This window comes from Acanthochromis polyacanthus, chromosome 23 (assembly GCF_021347895.1).
Source record: "Acanthochromis polyacanthus isolate Apoly-LR-REF ecotype Palm Island chromosome 23, KAUST_Apoly_ChrSc, whole genome shotgun sequence".
Classification (NCBI taxonomy): domain Eukaryota; kingdom Metazoa; phylum Chordata; class Actinopteri; family Pomacentridae; genus Acanthochromis; species Acanthochromis polyacanthus.
In genome coordinates, this window is record NC_067135.1 from 2,168,004 (window position 1) to 2,180,312 (window position 12,309).

Genomic DNA, 12,309 nt, shown 5'->3' on the forward strand with positions numbered 1-12,309 from the left:
CTTCACTGTGGGCTCATTTTTCTTCACTGTGGCTCATTTTTCTTCACTATGTCCTCATTTTTCTTCACTGTGGCTCATTTTTCTTCACTGTGGCTCATTTTTCTTCACTGTGGCTCATTTTTCTTCACTATGTCCTCATTTTTCTTCACTGTGGCTCATTTTTCTTCACTATGTCCTCATTTTTCTTCACTGTGGCTCATTTTTCTTCAATGTGGCTCATTTTTCTTCAATGTGGCTCATTTTTCTTCACTGTGGCTCATTTTTCTTCACTGTGGCTCATTTTTCTTCACTATGTCCTCATTTTTCTTCACTGTGGCTCATTTTTCTTCAATGTGGCTCATTTTTCTTCACTGTGGCTCATTTTTCTTCACTGTGGCTCATTTTTCTTCAATGTGGCTCATTTTTCTTCACTGTGGCTCATTTTTCTTCAATGTGGCTCATTTTTCTTCAATGTGGCTCATTTTTCTTCACTGTGGCTCATTTCTACGGTAATATAAAGTCCTAGCCACTTATAAATAAAAAAAACTTATACTTAAATCCAAAGTCAGAACAACCATGAAGAAGGAGAGAGAAATCAGAAATGTCTTCTGTCAGTATAACAAGAATGACACAAATCATAAATAACATAAATCAAATGTTAAATATCTGTATAAAGAATGTCTCAACCTGTATAGCCCACAGCTGTTACCAGCACTGGAAAAGATCTCCACATTTTATGCATATTTAAATCTTTACGTGTTTATTTGGTTTCCACTCCGCTCTGTGGAAACACTGCCTGCAGTTCAACCCGAAAACTCTCTGAATTTTCCTCACCTGACTGTTGGTCACATCCGAGTCACTAATAGCTTCATGGTTCTGTCTTTTAGAGCAGAATTTTTAGTTTTTCACAGAATTTGGGTAAAGTTAACGATATATTTTTTAGTGAATTTTTAAATAAGACAAGCGGAAAAACAGATTTTGATGAAATGTTGCAGTTTTGAGTGAAGAATCCTAACATTTCTGGCTGATAAATGATGTCTATTCTGACTGAAGGCCATCTGTCTGAACAGAATTAGAGATTATAAATGATCTTAAACATCAGGAAATGATCAGAATTGAGGAAATTGTGTTTTTCAGGGAGGGATGATGATGGAAGTTCTAATGCAGCAGGACAAACAAACAAGAAGCAAATTAAGTCGGTTAAAGCTCACACTGCTCCTCACAGTATTCAGGTTCATGTTTGTGATTCTGGTTTGGAGGAGGTCGGTCTGTGTTTCGGTTTCGATGCATCATGTTGTGCATTAAATCAGGGAGATGTGTGGGTGAAGCTGAGTCAGTGTGAAATCTGGTAGGAGGAGAGAAGACGGACAGAGACGCTGAAACATTTCATAAAATATCAGTAAATATCCAAACCAGCTTCATCGTCATTTCAACTCTTTTTCCCATCACTTCACAGATGTTTTAAGCTTCCATCATGTGAAAAATATAAGTGATGGATTTCTGTGTTGATGGTAGAAATAAGTGGCCTGATGCACGTTTACTGACATGTTTTTATATTTAGAGTGAATTAAACACACCTGGGGACCATATTTCAGCCTTTATTATAAGATGTGTTTGGGTTTAAATAATTTAAATATGTTAAAAAGCTTAACCGTAAATTCTGCAGTTTGAAGAATATTCAACACTAACTGGACATTTCTGGCTTCATAAATGTAAAATTAGTGGCATAACTACCGTATTAAAATGCTTTAAAATGTGTTAGTGTTGCTAATAAAATGACTTATGTTTAAATAATATCAGAACAATGAAGAGAAGTTGTTTTTTTGTCTTTAAATGGTTCCAGCATTCGTCTGTCTCATCAAAGCCTACATTACCCACAATGCACCTCGTCCTGACTTTACACCCACAGATTTTTATGTAGTTTTAAGCTTGAAGTCTTCACGTCTGGCAGGCTTCATGGAGCTCAGCCTGGAGACCAAACATCATCTTTAAAACGACTTTTTCTGCTTTTCTTCATTTTTAATGATCTAAACGTAAAACACTCGACCAATGAACGCACTTTTCAGTTCCAGACAGACCTCCCACCTCCACCTCCGTCCCGTCCACGACCCCGACCGGTGGCACCGCCTCCATCGCCACGGTAACGGGCTCGGTCCCGCCGCCGTACGACCCGGTGAGCGTGCGACACCTGGAGAACGACGGCAGCTCGGAGGACGATTACCTGTGGTTGTCTCACTGCCAGAGTCACATCAGGTGAACACAGACACACTCACAGATACACACTTTAATCTGAATTTAGATGATTTCACAGACATGAAATGTGGTGAAGACACAGACTGAATAGTTTCCAGCAGATCAGAAGGATTTAATGGATCCAGCAGAGGACACATTTGGGATTGTTCGTTATTGGAAGTGGGAAAAAAAGAGAAAGAAATCCAGCTTTGGTGGTATAGTGTCCCCAGAAAGTTCCTCTAAATGTCTCTATATATATGGATGGATCCATATTTCTGCTAAAATCCAGTCTTTGGTCGATATTTCACCAACTTTTGAGGCTCTAACATCAGTAGAATCTGATGTGTGGAAAGTATGATTCCCATTTTTTGATATTTTGACCAAAAACATGTCCAAAATGACTCGAAATTTGTCTAAAATGACTTGAAACTTGTCCAAAATGAGAACAATGATTAATTGTTGGCTCTTAAAATGGAAAAAAAAGTGCAAAATGTATAACCGAGGTTGGTATTGTTCCCAGAAAGTTCCTGTAAGTCTATAAAAATGGATGGATCCATATTTCTGCTAAAATCCAGTCTTTGGTCGACATTTCACCAACTTTTGAGGCTCTAACATGTGAGGCTGACTTTCCTTAAATGTTTCCACATTAACACAAGCTTGTGGCCGGTGGAGAAAATTGATCGTTAAAGTGACACAAACTGAACAAAAAATCCAAAATTTCTTCTCTGTGCGTGGAGGAAAGTTTGGTCTAAAGCAGCTCTTAATGAAACAATAAGCTCCTGCTGCCTTTCCTGCTCCAGTTTATTCACACTTCGAGTCACAAGTTGCACCCGAAACCTCCTGGACTGATGAGGTCTTTGCAGCAGAGGAGGTTCTATTGTGTTCTGCAGCGTCCCATGAAGTTTTGCAAAGTCAACCCTTGTGGAACCGTGTGGGTGTGATCCCAGATAAAGCAGTAATCCTGCTGCTTCCATCCAGCACGTCTGAACCTGCAGCTAGTTCAGCTCCGAAGCTTTACTTTGGCCTCAACCAGGGTGGAAGAGATGAGTTTACCAGGTTTATACTGTTAACATCTGAAATAACCTGAAAATCTAAACCACACTCAGTGATTTACTGTTCAGTTTGTGGAGTTTTAGAGGCAGATTTCAACATTCTGGAGTCACAAAAAATGCTGTTTGACATAACTTCAGCTTAAACTGTAACTTTAAGAAGTACGACTGAGATTCTGCCTTTTATCTTTTTCTTTGCTGAATTAATGATTGCTGCAAAAACACTTTGGTGTAACTAAGACATGATTTAGATATGGACACCTTCAAACTGACCAAATTATATGTATGAAGACAGCGATAAAACATTTCACTGACTGAGTGTTCTTTTAAGCAAACAGCGTTCCAGTGAAGAATTTTCTTCACTCTCTAAACTCTGCATCCCTCTGTCTGTCCATCCATCCGTCTGTCCATCCATCCGTCTGTCCATCCATCTGTCCGTCCATCTGTCTGTCCATCCATCTGTCTGTTCATCCGTCCATCTGTCCATCTATCCATCCATCCATCTGTCCGTCCATCTATCCATCCGTCCATCTATCCATCCATCCGTCTGTCCATCCATCTGTCTGTTCATCCGTCCATCTGCCATCTATCCATCCATCCATCTATCCATCCATCCATCCATCTATCCATCCATCCATCTGTCCATCCATCCATCTGTCCGTCCATCTGTCCGTCCATCTATCCATCCATCCATCCATCCATCTGTCCATCCGTCCATCTGTCCATCCATCCATCTGTCCATCCATCTGTCCATCCATCCATCTGTCCATCCATCCGTCCATGCTCAGGCCTCCTTTAGGTTCGTCCACGTCTCTGGAGACAGACTACAGCGATGGTCTCTACCCTCCTGCTGCCTCCTCCTCCTCCTCCTCTTCCTCCTCCCCACTCCTCCCCAACAGCCTCCCGCCTCCTCCCCCCTCTGGCTTCAGGACCGCCACCTGGACGGCTGCCGTGGCGACGAGCCCCTTCAGCCAATCCCTGGACGCCGGCATGACGTCCGAGCCCCAGCGACGGGCCAGGCTTCGCTGCCACCCCTCTCCCCACCCCAGGAAGCACTCTCTGGACTTCCACCTGCGACCCGTGGCCATCCCCCTGGGAGACGACGCCACACCTCACCCCTCCCTCACCCCCAGCGGGTACCAGATCCCCCGCCCGGCCTCCACCCCTCAGCCGCCGCCCCCTCGCCGCCCATCTTCCACCCCCAGCGTGGATTCTCTGAGCCCGGCGGAGCTCCACGCCTCCACCCCGGCTCCTCCTCCTCGCCCGCCCAAGCCGCCCGCCATGGCGGCCCAGGGGGAGGGCTCCTCGGCGGGCACGAGGCCGACCACGCTGCCCCGGACCAGCTCGGAGCCGGAGAGGAGGGAGGAGGAGGGCGGAGGATACCTGCCGAGGAGCAACACCATCACCACACCTGGACGCCTGCAGACAGGTGAGCTCAGAGCAGGAAATACAGCCAGTTTAAAAACAGTCACACCCTCCCACCTGACATTACCATAAATAACCTTCTTACATTCAATGAAGCAAAGTTTTACCTTCATACTGTGAATGTTTTCAGAGTTTCAGGTCCTTCAAATACATGGAGGGTCCAGATACACCCTGATGGATTTTTAATGGACTTTTTCCATCATTTCTGAGCCTCAGAACTTCATCAGTGCAGCAGATAGAACCAGGGCATTTAGGAGGAGAAACATCTGAGTTCTGGTAAAAACTGAAACCAGATCAGTTTCAGCTTCAGCATTTTCTCTGGTTTTGGGTCATGTTGGATCATTTTTGAGTTGCTGTAAAGAAGTTTTTGTCTTTTTAGTCAAAAATTGGGTCATTTTTGACAAATTTATTTGAGGGAAAACTGAAATAATTTTCCAAGATGTGCATTTTCTTGAAGACTCCTCTTTACTTGAGTCATTTTAAAGAACTTTTTAATCGTTTTGTATAATTTTTAGTCATGTTAGAGATGTTTTTTGTCATTCTGGACAAGAACTAATTTGTTTTGGATGAAGTTGGAGTCATTTTTTTTAAAACATTTTGTCATGTTAGAGTAATTCTGGAGAATAGATTAGTCAGTTTGAACAGGTTTTGGGTCATTTTGGACAAATTTATTTAGGGAAAACTTCAAATAATTTTCCAATATGTACATTTTGTTGAAGGCTCCTCTTCACTTGAGATTTGATTCATTTTGTAAGTAATGATCCCCAGCAGATGTTGGTGGAGGAAACATCCACCTTCATGTTCCCTGAGCAGCTGACTAATGAACAAACATCAGAAAACGGTTTATTTCTGACCAACCAGAGTGGGATCAGGAGCTGAAGGAACTCTTTGTGCTGCTGGGGGTCAAAGTTCTGGTTTTATTAATGAACTAAAGCCAATCAAAGTGTGGTGGAACCAGGCACAACCTGACCCTGCTGTGGCCACATAATCCCAAAATAAAGCTCCTTAACTGCAGATCTGATCCGAAGTTTCAAACTCTGACAGATTCACTGCATCTGATCTGTTTCCGTTCATTTACTGAGCGCACACAGCTGCACTGGAAAAAACGCCCCTCTCAAAACAAGGGAAAAAAAACTTATTTCAAGGTACTTTTATCTTGAAATAAGTGGAAAAATCTGCTAATAGAACAAGTGAAAAATGGCTTGGTAAAATTTCTAGAAATAAGATGTGATATTTAGAATATTGAGAGCTTAAAATTAGCTGGAAAACTTATTTGAAGCGAAATTTTACCAGGATTGTCAACCTTAGGTGTCTTAAAATAAGCCAGACATGCTAAAAAAAAGTTCACTCAAAAACAGATTTTTGCTTTCATGTAACCTCCTAATTTGAGATGTTTTAACCCTCCTGTTGTCTTCATTTACAGGCACCAAAAAATATTGTTTCCCTGTCTGAAAAAATGAAAAACAAATCCCTCAAATTTCTGAAAATTTGCAAAACCTTCAGGAAAAAAATTCCAATAATTCCTAAAAATTTTATTTAAAAAAAAAAAGTCTCCCAAATTTGGCAAGAAAATTCTTGTCAATATTTTCAAAAAAATGAGTAAAAATCTTCGAAATAATCCTAAAAAATATCTAAGGTGATGACATATATATCAGCAAAACTTCTAAAAGTTTTAAAAAATGTTTCTTTAAGACCATTCACAAAAAAATCAACCAAAATCCAGCGACTTTCGCTGGATTTTGGTTGATTTTTTTTTTTGTGAATGGTCTTAAAGAAACATTTTTTAAAACTTTTCCTTATTTACACCAAAAAATGTTCAAAAATGTATCTCTTTTTTGTTTTTTTGTGTCATTCGTCTGATTTTTGTCATTTTGTGTCTGATTTTTGTTGTTTTTTTGTCTGACTTCTGTCTCGTGTTTTTGTTGTTTCGTTTTCCAGAAATGTTAAAAATGTGGACATCAGAAGTTTCACTGTGAACATAGATTGTTTTTTCACGTTTTCAAACTTTAAGACGGGTCAGTTTGACCCTCAGGAAAGTTTTCTTGTAAAATTCAACTCAAAACAAGATAGAAATGACCGTTTTTAGGTGAATTTATCTGAAATCAAGCGGGATGAGACATTTTGACTAAAAATAAGACGACTGGACTTGGTAGGATTTTGGGTTTTTGCGGTGCGGCAGCAGTTTCACCCTTCAGCTGAGACCACGAACACCCCATTAGTGTCTGCAGACTGATGGTGTTTTGTGTTCCAGGCGGTGATTCCTCCTCTGTTCCTCGCTCTCTGTCCGACAGAGCCAGCATGTTTGAGTTCAGCGAGAGCTTCAGCAGCTACTTTGTGAGTTCACACTCTTAAACGTGAAGAGTAACAAACACAGCATGCTGTTCTGCTTCATCTCTCCGTCATTTCCGGCCCTCAGATCAATAAAGGTATGGTGCCTCTGGGCAGCGTCTGCTCTGAAGACGACGACGTGGACGAAAACTACGTCCCCATGAGCGCCGCCACCACCGAGCCGCCGGTCGCTGCCAGGTCAGGAAAAGTTCTGTTTTCATTGCAGCTGATACTCAGATGGCATTACAGACGTTTAAGATGTGACAACAAACCCAAACAGCATTATAGAAGGGATTTTATTACTGCTGGTATTTATGGGGGGGGGCTGCACAGTGGTCAGTGGTTAGTACTGTCGCCTCACAGCCAGAAGATCAGACAAATCACTTATTTCAAAGAACTTTTACCTTGAAATAAGTGAAAAAATCTGACAATAGAACAAGTGAAAAATGGCTTGGTAAGATTTCTGGAAATAAGATGTGACATTTAGAACATTGAGATCCTAAAATTAGCTGGAAAACTTATTTTAAGCTCTGTTTTACCAGGAGTGTCAAGCTCAGGTGTCTTAAAATAAGCCAGACATGCTAAAAAAAAATGTTTTTCACTCAAGAATAGATTTTTGCTTTCATGTAACCTCCTAATTTGAGACGTATTAACCCTCCTGTTGTCTTCATTTACGGGCACAAAAAATATTGTTTCCTTGTCTGAAAATTTTTTTTAAAAATCAGCCAAAAAAAAATCCCCAGATTTCTGAAAATTTGCAAAAACTTCAGGAAGAAAATCCCAATAATTCCTTAAAAGTTTCCCTTCAAAATTTTATTTTTAAAAAAATCCACCAAATTTGGCATGAAAATTCTTGTAAACATTTTCAAAAAATTAGTGAAAACCTTCCAAAAATGCTAAAAATATCTAAAGTGATTCCATATTTATCAGTAAAACTTCTAATATTTTCTTTAAGAACAATCACATAAAAATCAACCAAAATCCGGTGAAATTCGCTGGATTTTGGTTGATTTTTATGTGAATGTTCTTAAAGAAACATTTTTAACATTTCTTTTTTCCACCATAAAATGTTCAAAAATTTCCCCAAAATGTGGAAAATGTGGACATCAGAAGTTTCACTGTGAAAATACATTTTTTTCTCACATTTTCAAACTTTAAAACGGGTCAATTTGACCCACAGGACAACACGAGGGTTAAACTTATTTGGTGTTTTCGTCCCTCTATGTTGCTTAAATGTCACTCATTATGTGAATTTATCTTAAACCAGTTGGGATGAGACATTTTGACTAAAAATAAGATGATTAGACTTGTTCAGATTTTGAGTTCTTGCAGTGCATACACCTGGAGAATGGAAACAAAGCCGTCTGATAGCGCCGCGTGACGACGTATTCATCCGCTCTGCTCATCAAATAGTTCCACGTAACCAGTTCTGACACAACGATGAAGCGCCGTACGTCTTAACCAGGGGATCCGCTGTAATTATTTCTAGTTAATTCTCGTGATTCTTCGTCTGTTTACTTCAGGTTGCCTCCAGCTCCTCCCTCTGACTCCGCCCACCTCCATGACGGGAACTACGTCCCCATGACGCCCCTCACCCCTCACCTGCCCTCCGCTGCAGGTGACCCGGCCTCTCTGGGCCGACAGGTGCCTCCACCCGCCCACATGGGCTTCAGAAACCCCCCGCTGACCCCTCCACTCCGTAGGAACACCGTGACGGACGCCACGCCGCCGCCGATCCTCCGCAACCTGAAGCCCCAGCGCAGAGGTCGTTATCAGAGAAGCTTTAGGAAGCAGCTCAGAGTCTGTCTAAACTGACCTCTTTCATCAGCAGTCAGTGATTAAATGAGGATTTTTATCCACAGAGGTCATCAATCAGCTTCATGTGTTCAGTTGTTGGGTTTTTTTGTGTCTGCAGGAGTTTGTGTGAACCAGACGGTGGAACGAAGCGACTTTCAGACGACAGCAGAGCCCAAAACAAGAGGTACAGACTGACACCACACAGCACACAGTTTTAGTCTTTTCTAGATCATGGTTGGACACAGTAATCTGTAAAAATAAAAGCAGACCTTCAGTTACATTATTTTAGCCAAATATGTCAGATTATTCACATTAAGCAGCTTTAAAGTCTGTCAGCAGGAGTGGAAGAAAGAGCAGTTTGGGTGAAAATATTTCATCACAAAGTAAAATCCCTCCATCTCTGAGCCAAACAGACGCAGGTTTAGTTATTTTTTTTGACTTTACGTTCACATTTAGGAAGCTGACAAGTAGAAATATTCATTTTAGAAAGAAAACGACACCTGGAAGCATGTCTGATCTGGTTTCTGCAGCATCAGTCCTACTTTGTAAGAAAGGAGGGATTAGTATTTTATTATTAAAATATGGAACAGTTAAATCACATTTAATCTATAAGTTTGTTATAAGGTGAGGACACCATATTTCAGCTGATATGTTCTAAATATACAGTCACTGAAATAAAAACACAAATTTGAGATTTTTTTATTAGTGAGAAAACATCATCTTTCACATATTTATATCAAAAACCTGAATTTACAGGTTATATGTGGAAAAACAGTAGAAGTTCAATGAAATACAGACTTCAGTAGATGGTGATGGTGGAATCCAATCATAAATCACAACAACACGTTTCTGAAGATGCTCCTCAGTGCAGTCAATAATCACAGCAAGAAAACCACCTCCACAGTGAAACCAGAGTAAATCCACGTACCTGCAGGTTTCTGTTCCTCAAATAGTTCCTTCTTCTCCATCCAGGTTCCTGTTAGGTTGAATTATTTATCTGTTCCAGCTGACAGCAGCTTATAGGTGCAATAAATATCAATAAAACATGAAAAATGTTCAACGCTCAGATTTTACTTCCACTGAAGAGCTTTTAGTTTCACACAAAATCAGCCTCACCAGTTTGTTTTCCACCGTGTGTGTCTGTTCTCATAAAACAAGAAACAAGAGCTGAAGTCACATCTGAAGTCTTTTAAGGACATTTTAACTCCATCTGTACCTAAAGCAGTCCTAAAAAATCTGTTAAAAGCTCCCCCTGACCTCCTCACAATCACATGACTTTATCTACAGCTACTTCTTTTAATGAAGCAAAGTTCTACCTTCAGATTATTATTAGTTTTAGAGTTTTATACCCTTAAAGTCCGTAGAGGTGGGTCCAGATTTATCACTGATGAAGGGATGATTTCTACTCAAAATTTGTCCAAAATGACAAAAATATCTCTAAAATGACTAAAAGAATTGTCTGAAATTTCTAAAATACATCTAAAATTATCAAAAAGTTCTATAAAATGACTCAAGAGAAGAGGAGTCTTCAAGAAAATGTACATTTTGGAAAATTATTTTAAGGTTTCATTCAACCAAATTTGTCCAAAACGACCCAACTCTGGTCTAGAAAGACCAAAAACATCTCTGAAGTTACTCAAAAAAGATTAATTAATAATCTGTTCTGCAGCTCAACATAACCTGACAGTAAATGAACTGAAAAAAACCTGATTATTTGGTAAACTCGCTTCATGAAACATTAAAATATCAGAACAAGGTGTGTCTGCTGTTCTTCAAAATACTTCAGAATACTTCAATCCTTCACCCTGAAGACTCACAGATTTAGTTTCTAGATTTTAGGCCCTAAAATGTGAAAAACAAGCAGCTCTTCTGCTTCTTCTTCCCTTTGAACCTTTCTGGACTCTCTGTGGAGGTGATCATGAGAGTAAATGTGTGTTTTCTCCCAGTGAAACCAGCTCCTCTGGACATCAGCCCCGTCACTCAGGACTGGCAGGAAGTCCCGCCCCCTGTTCGCTCACCTGTCACTCGAACCTTCACACGAGAGTAAGTCTGTGGGCATGTTGAGCTTTAACACACAAATGTTCAGGATTTAATGTTTAAACACCGCTGGAGGAGGAAGCAGGAAGAGAAGGAGCTGTTCTGCTGCCACCTGGTGGTCATGGAGGAGAACTGCAGCTCCTAATTCTTATTTATATAAAACATCACTCCTTAACTTTTATTGTCGCTCTGTAAGGAGAAAAAATGTCAGCTTTTTACGTTTTATTCTTCTGGTGGAGATAAACAAGCATTGGATGCCAAAATTTAGCATGATTTGAGTTTGTTTTTGTTCATTTCTGATGCAAAAAGTCCAATTTAAGCTCCTGTTTTTTTCAAAAATGTCACTTTTTCAAGGTTTCAATCCTGTAGTTTAAAGTTTGTAACAATCAAGAAGCTTTAGATGATAGTAATACATAAGTTTAGCTTCATTTTAAATCATTTTTATTCATTTCTGTGCAAAAGTTTCAATTCAGAGCAGCAATTTTCCTCATTTAGGGAACAAAAATGTCACTTTAAGGTTTTAATCTCATAATGTGAAGCTATAAAATCTGAAATATGCACATATTAAGAACATATCTGCACTGTTCTGCTCTTTTATTTGAGTTTTTACTGTGCAGAAAGGCCAATAAAAGGTCAGCAGTAAAGACAAACAAGCTTTAGATGCTAAAGTTTAATCTGATTTTAGATAATTTTTATCAGTTTTTATGCAAATAATGTGATTTATAGAAGCTGTACTTTACAATATTCCTCTTTTAGAGAATAAAAATGTCACTAAGGTTTTAATCTTGTAGTTAGAAGCCTTAGAAATGATCAAATATTAGATTGATTGTTTTTTAGTATTATTGATTTGAGTTTGAGAATTAGACTTTACTATTTGTCATTTAGAAGAACTAAAAACTTCCCAGTATGAAGAGAAAAACTGCCAAAAGACGGCTGTGAAAAGTTCAAAAAGTGACTTAAATCATTGAATTAATCTTCCATGGGTTGATTAACTGATAATCACTGATTTATTGATCGATCGTCTGATCAGGTTCAGAACGTTTGAAGGTTTTACTTGAAGAATAAACGATTTATTCTGATTTATTTGTCCGTCAGTCCGTCCAGCCGTCGGTCGGTCCGTCCCACCTCGGCTCAGAGCTCCTCCCCTTCCTCTGACTCTGACGACCCTGACGACAGCTACGTCGCCATGACGACCTCCAACCTCAGCTTCAGCGCCGGCGAGTCGGTAAAACAACACGCCTTCATTTACCTGCTTCACCTTCATCCACAATTTCTATTCCTTTAATCCTGTCCTTTATTTATGTTTTATTTCTGTTGTTTTCTTTCAGAACAGAATTAGTTCAGCTCAATTTTAGTTTGTTTTCTTTGAGTTTTCACTGGTTTCTGAGCCAAAAAATGCAAATTCTTGCAACTTTATACAGTAATATCTCTTTATAGAGAGAAAAAATGTCATTTTTTCAAG

General features: G+C 39.7%; 1 protein-coding gene across 2 annotated transcripts in view; it reads left to right on the top strand.

The window, feature by feature from the left end:
• Positions 1-12,309, top strand: part of LOC110968242 (GRB2-associated-binding protein 1-like) — a 44,330-nt gene that overhangs the window by 26,693 nt on the left and 5,328 nt on the right. For both annotated transcript variants that reach the window (XM_051943641.1, XM_051943642.1), the window contains 8 exons: positions 2,046-2,232; positions 4,049-4,689; positions 6,937-7,019; positions 7,102-7,211; positions 8,537-8,778; positions 8,929-8,994; positions 10,757-10,853; positions 11,943-12,072. In XM_051943641.1, coding sequence (XP_051799601.1) covers positions 2,046-2,232; positions 4,049-4,689; positions 6,937-7,019; positions 7,102-7,211; positions 8,537-8,778; positions 8,929-8,994; positions 10,757-10,853; positions 11,943-12,072 — 1,556 coding nt within the window. The remainder of the gene's footprint in view (positions 1-2,045; positions 2,233-4,048; positions 4,690-6,936; positions 7,020-7,101; positions 7,212-8,536; positions 8,779-8,928; positions 8,995-10,756; positions 10,854-11,942; positions 12,073-12,309) is intronic.